Below are 9,047 nucleotides of genomic sequence, written 5' to 3'. Positions count from 1 at the left end.
CAATCACCCACCTTCGGCTTGGTAGCACAGCTTCCTTCCACTAGGCCAACGTAGCTCTCTCTTGGTCGTCATCATTGTTATTGTTGTTTAATGCCGTCGAGTCATAGACCACTCATAGTGACCCTATGAATGAACAGCCTGAGCACTGTTCGTACATAGAGACAAAACACATAACAAGTGTTAATAATTTGGCATATAATACTGAGGATATCTCTTTTAAGAATTATTGCAACCAGTTCATTTTGTTGTTCAAAGATTGATAGCTCTCAGATTGGGTCATAAATATACTACTTTACAATTAAATTTACTAGTTTGTCATTTACCAGCTTTGTCTTCTGAACTAGATTACAGTCTCTTTGAAATCAGAAAAGATCTATTTTGGAATTATAAAACAAAATTTTAAAAAAGCACAAAGCCATTGGAGTCAAAACACTTGAGTTAGTAGAATCTTGACTCCACTACTCTCTACCTATGTATCACTGGAAAATAATTGTTCCTTTCTAATTTAAGATAACAATATCCATCCCACCATCCTCACAGTATTGTTCTCAGAATCAAATTAAATCATGTACAGGAGAAAACTGTATCCTGTATACCCTGTTACTAATCCTCTAGTCTACACATGCCTCCTGTGTGGGACACATAGTAAATAAATGTGACACTTCAATTATACTTAATTCCCTAAAGACTTGCAGTCCTTGAAGTTTGTACCAGAGAGTTGATATTGCTCCTTATCCTCCTTTACTTCCTTTTCCAAAGATGTCAAAATTTGAAGTGTGCTCTATAACCCAAAAGTGATCAGGCATGTGGGAAAGTAAACTGAGTTTAGATCAGCTGCCCATTCACAGAATGTTAAGCACTTTATTGAGGATGGAGCTTGTGAGATTGTCCATTTCAAAACTTTCCCTAGGCTTTCTTTGATCATTATTAACTATGATGACTATGGGTTTCAGTTCATAAACCTTCAAGTGATTGACTGTGGTAGGGAAAAAGGGATAACCTTGAGGATTTAAAACCATTTCCCTTCTGTGTTTACAGGGACCACAGAGTCAAAAGACAGCTCCAACTTCATGACGATAAATGGGGTTCTGGGGGAATCAATAAGTCTTCCCCTGATGCTTCCTGTAGAAGAGAAGATTGAATCCATCATTTGGCAACACGAAAAAACACCTCTCACTTTCTCACAGCCATATAAAACCATTTGTCTGGAATTCTTTGTGACTTTCCCAGAAAGGAAAGAACAGCTGAATGTTACCCGAGACTGCTCCTTACAACTCACCAACCTGATGATGAACGACAGAGGATCTTACCGTGCCCAGGTCGCCTCAAATTCTTCTAAAACATACTACTACATGTTGAATATTTTTGGTAAGTTAAAATGTGGCATTGTGAGAATGAAAACCAGTGATGTATTTTAATCCTATGTGACTGCTAGTGTGCATTATAGCCTGCTGGTAAAGAATGTGACATTTGCAGTCAGACTAAGATCTGATGAGAGAGTAGTTCAAAGACATTGCCTAACCAGTTAGTGACTGGGAATAAAATTTAAGTCTAGTGACTCCTAGTCCAAAATCACTTCACCTAACAAAATTATCCCTTTCAACTAGAAATACAGCACAACTAATGGAAGTGAAATATCCATGTTATTATACTTACTATGTGTATTGTATGTATGCCATTAATCTTCATTTAAAGTTTCATGACATAGTCTCACTCTTAAGAACATAGAGGTTAATTAATTTATCTGCCATTTCAGACACACTAAGTGGTAAAATCAGGACTTCAGTCCAAGAAGTTGCCTTCAGAGACTTCCCACATAAAGGCCTTCTTATGACAAGTACCTATATAAAAGCTAGTTGAACCTGATAGAGTGGTCAGTATACCAAAAAGGCTCTTTCTATGAAATGCTATGTGAGGGCAAGCTGATAAGGAGGAAATCTTTTCTCTGTCAAAGTTTTTTATTTCTAATAATATTTTCCTCTATGTGACTCATTGTGGTCACGAATCAAAGTTGTAGCACCAAGATTAAAGAATTAAGTTGTCCTCAAAAAAAATTAAAAAGAATATATAATGAAACAGCTTATGATTCAATAGTAGATGAATACTGTTCAAGATGCCACAAATGGCCTCAGAGTGATCATTTAGCAGGGATGCTGTTAGGAGATTTGAACATGAAATTAGTAATCAGATGAGATAACTTCAAAGATCTCTGAGATTCCATAGTTCTTACCCACTAGAAAATCCACAGGATCTAAAATTCAGAGTCCTTTGGGATATGACGTGGTATCCAAAAAAGTTCTGTTAAAATAGAAGGTCTACACAGATAGACTCACTATATGTGTACATTTCATATTCCCTGAATAGTTGGTGGGTTTACCATGTTACATTCCTGAAAGTTATGTCCCTGAAAGAATAGGACACAGAGAAGGGAAGTGTGATTGAAAAGAAAGACAAATCTAGAGAAGTTCCAAATAGGAGTTTCCAATCAAGGAGGCGGGGGAACCCAACAAAATAAATCACTCCCATCGAGTTGATTTCAACTCAGTGACCCTACAGAACAGGATAGAGCTGCCCCATAGGAATTCCAAGGCTGTAGTTCTGTACAGGAACAGGCTGCTCCTCTTCATCTACAGAGCTGCTAATAAGTGTAAACCATCTAACTTGATTAACAATCCAGCTTAGCCCACCCTGGCTGTGTATTAATTTCTAGGACTGTCTTAAGTTACCACAAAACTGGGGGATTTAAATTAACATAAACTTATTCTTTCACAATTTTGAAAGCCAGAAGTCCTAAATTAAAGATATGTGTTTCATGCCTTCTGGAGACTGTAGGAAGATGCTAATTTTTTGTTTTTTCCGGCTCCAGTAGTTGTTGACATTCCTTAATGCTCTGTGATCACACTATTCCAGTTCCTGCCTCTGGATTCATAGTACCTCCTCCTCTGTTCTGTGTTTTCACTTCTGTTTCAAATCTGTGTTTTTCTCTTAAAAGGACTCTTGCTATTAGATTTAGGGCCCAGTGACATGACCTACTCATCCCACTATTCTTGATATAATTATATCTGCAAAGATCTTTGATAATATAAAATTATATTCACAGGTTTGAGGGATTTAAGATGTGGACGTATCTTATTAAGGACTATCATTCAATCTACTCCAGATAGGATTACCCAGGGTACTAGTGATTAAGGTAGTTCTGTTGTTGTTTGCCATTTAATTGCAATTACTTATTGTTGACCATCCAGTAGATTTTCAGAGGTAATGGGCTAAATATGTTAGAGAAGATAAGGATGATGCAGAATAGATCACAGTACAGATCTGTTGTTCACAGGGTTGTTATAAGTAGTACTTGATTTGAAGACACCTAATAAACAGCTTCAGTTTGCTTGGCTCTACAGTCAACACTCTTGGTACCAGCAGCCAGGAAATTAAAAGACTAATTGCATTGGGAAGTCAGCTGTCAGAGAGCTCTCCAAAGTACTGAAGAGCTATGATGTCAGTCTGGAGACTAAGGTGCACCTGATACAGGCCAAGGTCTTTGCAATTACTTGCTGTTCATCAGAGAGCTGGACAATGACTAGGGATGATAGAAGGAGAGTTGATGCCTTTGAGATTTGGTGCTGGAGAAGAGTATTGAATGTACCATGGACTGCTAGGAAAACAAACAAATTCATCCTGGAAAGGGTCAAACCAGGCACCTCCTTGTAGGCAAGGATTCTGAGGCTCCGTCTAACATACTTTGGACATATGACAAGGCAAGATTAGTCCTTGGAGAGGGACGTCATGCTTGAGAGGATGGAGGGGACAGCACAAGAAATGAAGACCCTTTATGAAATGGGTTGATTCCATCACTGGGGTAATCGGGGTTGGTGTGTCAGAGACACTAAGACTGGCAAGAGACAGAGCAGGGTTTAGGGCTATTGTTCATTTGGTCTCTATGAGTTGCAGGTGACTCGACAGTACACACCAACAACAACAATAACAACAGGAACAAAACAAAAAGAGAGACACAGCCAATGGAAACTCCAGAATTATACTCTGAATTGTGTCACTTAAAAGACACATATGTAAAAACAAATTACATTAGGGAAATCTGCTGTCAGAGACCTCTCCAGAGTGTTAAAGAGCACTGATGTCAGTCTAGAGCCTAAGGTACACCTGATTCAGGCCATGATCTTTGCAATTATTTGTTATACATCAGAGACCTGCACAATGACCAAAGATGACAGAAGAAGAATTGATGCCTTTGAGTTGTCATTCTAGAGAAGAGTATTGAACATACCATGGACTTGCAAGAGAGCTAACAGGTCTGTCTTGAAGAGGGTGAGACCATCCTACTCTTTGGAAGCAAAAATTCTGAGGCTTCCTCTCACATACTTTGGGCATGTTTCCAGGAAGGACCAGTCATCGGAGAAGGATATGATGCTTGGAAGGGTGGAGGGACAGTGCAGGAAAGAAAGACTCTGGATGAGATGGATTGACACAGTGACTGTGGCAATGGGGGCAGATGTGTCAGAGATCACGGTATTGGCTCAGGATAGAGCAGGGTTTAGAGCTTTTGTGCATAGGGTCGCTATGGGTGATAGTCAACTCAGCAGCACATAACAACAATGACAAAATGTGGAAACCATGTCATGATCTAATAAATCAAATAGTTCTAAGAGTGGTACTTCAGTTATAGCAGCACTGTTTATTGACTAGTTAATCATCTACCAAGACAGAATTTAGTACTGAGAAAGTGAGGTGCTGCTCTAACAGACACCAAAAATGTGGACGCTATTTTGGAGTTGGATGATCAGTAGAGGCGGGAGAATTTTAAGGTACCTAACAGTGAAAGCCTTGTACTATCTGCTGAACAAATAATCTGTGAAATTAGACTAAATTAAGAAAAATGTGGTGGTATCTGAACTGAAAAAAGATTCACCAACAACCTGTGATATGAGCATGATAAAAAAAAAGTGCTTGTTGAAAGTGAAAAGAACTTAAAGCACTAATTGGAGATCAAAGACTACAACCTTCAGTAAAGATTACACTTCAACATTAAAAAAAAAATCTTCACACCTGTACTAAGAGGCAACATTATGATAGTTGGAGAGAAAAAAATTGAAGTTGTTGAGATTTTCATTTTACTTGGATCCCTAGTCAGTACTCATGGAGGCACCAGTCAGCAAATCAGACATACTACATCGGGAAAATCTTCTGTCAAGGACCTCTTTTAAGTGCTAAATAAAGAGCAAGAGTGTCGCTTAAAAACAAGGATAATTGGGGCCTTTGCATTATGATATTGGCAAAGAACATTGAATCTATATCATGGACCGCCAAAAGAACAAACAAATCTGCCTTGGAGGAAGGGCAACCAGAGTGCTCCAGCGAGGCAAGGATAGTAAGTCTTAGTCTCACACACTTTGAGTATGCTGTCAGGAGGGACCAGTGCCTGGGATAGGAAGGATATCATGCTTGGAAAAGTGGAAGGTGAATGAAAAAGAGAACACTCTCAGTGAGTCAATCAAAGAATTAATGTAGAGACTGCTAGAATGGACTTAAGTCGAGGATGATCTAATGGTGGTACAGTATCGGACAGGATTCCGTTCTGTTATGCACAGGGTTGTTATGAATGGGAGCTGATTTGATGACATCTAAAAATGACAGAATGAAGACACCATTGGTGGAATTATGGATGTCAGAGGCAATTGTGATATGGGTTCAGGAGAAAAAGGAAGATATGGCAGATGTTAAGAAACTGTGGCCCAGAAACGGCAACAGTAGAACTAGAAAACTCCACACAGAGATAAATACTCAGCATGAGAGCTAACCTGAGAAGCAAGAGAGCTGAGCACTTTTTTGGCAGAATGGGGTCATTTCAAGCACTGGTGGATTAGACTAGCTGCAGTGCTAGATAGTTGGGTGTCCTTGGACAGTGGCTACTGCACATTGGAATGCCTCTGACATTTATTTAAAAAAAAAAGTAAACTCATTGCTATCCAATCAGAATCAACACATAACGGATCCTCCAGCTGTTTCTCATCAGGCATTTTTCCGCTTCTGAGCTGCTAGTGGATCTGAATCGCCGTAGAGGTGCTGCCTTTGGATTAGCAGCACAGCTTCCTGTGGACTATGCTACCAGAGCTCCCTTGGCATGTATTAGAGATAAGGACCTTTGAAACAATAACTAAAGCAGGACAGAGATCAGGGTGGCCTCTCAGAGATCAAGGAGAATGAGAAACAGAGCTGCCTTACTTTTCAAAGGCAAGACTTAACTCTCTGGACATCCAGGGCTGCATCTGTCATTGGAAACACTTCAGTTGGTATCCCATCAATTCCTGAGGCCTTATTTTTATTTTACCAATGCCTCAGTGCACCTTGAATGTCTTTCTTCATTACCATTGGCTCCTGATCATATCATTTTTGTTGTTGTGTACCATAGGGTTGAAACTGACCCATAGCTGATCCTCTGGTGGGTTTTCAGAAGCAGTTAATCACATGGGAGGAGATTGCCCATACTTCTCCCAGGGAGCAGCTGGTGGTAAGAAACCACATGCTTTAGAATTGCAGCACTGCTTCTTGCCACTAGGCCACCAGAGCTCTCCAATCATATAATATTATCTTTAATATTTCAGTGACGTCCAATTCTTTCTTGGTACACTGACTCTGTATATTCCTTCCATCTTCTTTTTTAAATTAATTTTAATGAACATTTACAGAGATTTTGGATTTCCATTCCCTCATTGTTGCACTTGTCTCCCTGCTCACCCCACCCCCCAATCCCAGTTCGCTCTTCTCTTTGAAAAGTAAAAGTCCTTCATTGATATACAATCCCCTCCCAGCACATCCCCACCCCCATCCCCACCCTGAGTATACTCCACTCTGCAACCTTCATTCTGGACTCTTATGATAATCATAATACCTTATAATATATTGCTTTTAAACTGTTCTCTCCCTCATCCATTTCAACGCAGTGTACATAACTTATCCAGTTTTTCTCATTCTTACCCCAACCCTGATGTTAGTCCCATTTTACAGCAGCAGCACTATGCAATGTTTGTCCTTTTGTGACTAAAATATTTCACTCAGCATAATGTCCTCGAGAGTCACACATTTTTAGTAATATTGCATGAGTTCCTTGTTTTTCAATGCAGTGTAGTATTCCATTGTGTGAATATACCACAGCTTCTCTATCCATTCGTTTGTTGATGGGCACTTAGGTTGTTTCCAACTCCTTGCTATTATAAACAAAGCCATGATAAACATGGGTGTGTGTATATATGTGCTTAGATGGTGGTTATGGTCTCTTTGGGGTATATTCCCAGTAGTGGAACTGCTGAGTCAAATGGCATCTCTATTTGCAACTTTTTGAGAAAGCACCACACTGCCTTCCACAGTGGTTGCACCATTTTACACTTCCACCAACAGTGAATAAGGGTTCCAGGTTCTCCACAACCTCTCCAGCATTTGTTGCTTGCTGTTCTGTTAAATTTTGCTATTCTGACTGGGGTGAGATGATATCTCATAGTTGTTTTAATTTGCATCTCTCTTAGAGCTAGGGATTATGAACATTTCTTGTGCCTGTTGGCCATCTGAATGTCTTCTTTACTCAAGTGTCTGTTCATATCCTGTGCCCATTTATAAATTGGATTATTTACCTTTATCTTGCTGTAGTGTTCAAGTATTTTATAAATTCTAGATATAAGTCCCTTATCTGACATGTCATTACCAAATACTTTTTCCCAGTCTGTGGCTTCCCTTTTTACCCTATTGGAGAAGTTTTTGGATGTGCATAGGTATTTGATTCTTAGAAGGTCCCATTCAACAATTTTATCTTCTCCTGGTTGTGGATTTTTCAGGATACTTGGAAGACTGTTTATGTTGTGGATTAGAACTACTAGAGTTCATCCAAGCTTTTCTTCAGTAAAGTTTATAGTCCTTGGTTTTAGTCCTAGGTCCATGATCCACCTTGAGTTGGTTTTTGTATATGGAGTGAGGTGTATATCTTGCTTGAGTCTGCTACAGATATCCATCTTCTTTTGATGCTTCTTGGATCATTCAAGATTTTACCCATGTTGTTGTTCGGTACCATTGAGTCAAGTACAATTCATAGCCACTCTATGAACAAAAGATCTGAACCTAATCCTGTTCTGTGCGTCCTCACACTTCCTGACACACAAGAGCCCACTGCAGTAGTCACCTTGTCAGTCCACCTGGTTGAGGGCCTTCCTCTTCTTTGCCAGCCCTCCATTCTTCCCAACACCAGGTCCCTCTCCAAGGAATAACATCTCCTAGCAATATGTCCAAAGTATGTTAGGCGAAGCCTCATCATTCTTGCCTCCAAAGACCATTCTGGCTGCACCCTATCCAAGACATATTTACTTATTTTCTTGGCTATCCATCAGATGTTCAGTGCTCTTCTCTAACACCACAGCTTAGAGGCATCACTTCTCTTTCTGTCATCCATATTCATTGTCCAGGTCTCAAATGCATAGGTAGCAAACAGAAAGACCATGGCCTGAATCAGATGCACCTTAATCCTCAAACTGGCATCACCACTCTTCAATAATTTGGAAAGGTCCCTAACTGCAAATTTCCCCATTGCAATGCATCTTCTTATTTCCTGACTGCTGGTCCCAAGGGTGTTAATTGTGGATCTAAGCAAAATGAAGCTATTGACAGTTTCAACCTCCTCACCATCTATCATGACACTGCCTGCTGGTCTATTGGTCTAGTAGTAAGAATCTTTGTTTTCTTGATATTGAGATGCAAGCCATACTGAAGGCTGCATTCCTTGATCTTCTGCAACAAGTACTTCAAATCCTCCTCACTTTCAGCAAGTAAAGTTGTGTCATCTGCATAAAGCAGGTTATTGATGAGTCTCCCTCTGTTCCTGATGCCACATTCCTCTTCATAGAGTCCAGCTTCTCAACTAATTTGCTCAGAGGTTGAGTTTTCAAACATGGAAACACAAAGGAAGAGGAACAGTTGTAAGCAGACACTGGTGATTGGGACATGGAATGTGAGAACCATGAATGTAGGAAAATTAGATCTTGTTAAGGAAG

General features: G+C 39.8%; 1 protein-coding gene across 1 annotated transcript in view; it reads left to right on the top strand.

Annotated features, from left to right (window-relative positions):
- Positions 1–1,070: 1,070 nt before the first annotated feature.
- SLAMF6 (SLAM family member 6) overlaps positions 1,071–9,047 on the top strand; it is a 14,294-nt gene continuing 6,317 nt past the window's right edge. The window contains exon 1 of the mRNA XM_006895534.1: positions 1,071–1,368. Coding sequence (XP_006895596.1) covers positions 1,071–1,368 — 298 coding nt within the window. The remainder of the gene's footprint in view (positions 1,369–9,047) is intronic.

Source organism: Elephantulus edwardii, unplaced genomic scaffold (genome assembly GCF_000299155.1).
Source record: "Elephantulus edwardii isolate Elephantulus edwardi_28Jun2011 unplaced genomic scaffold, EleEdw1.0 scaffold00168, whole genome shotgun sequence".
NCBI lineage: Eukaryota > Metazoa > Chordata > Mammalia > Macroscelidea > Macroscelididae > Elephantulus > Elephantulus edwardii.
This window is presented reverse-complemented; position numbering and strand designations above follow the sequence as displayed.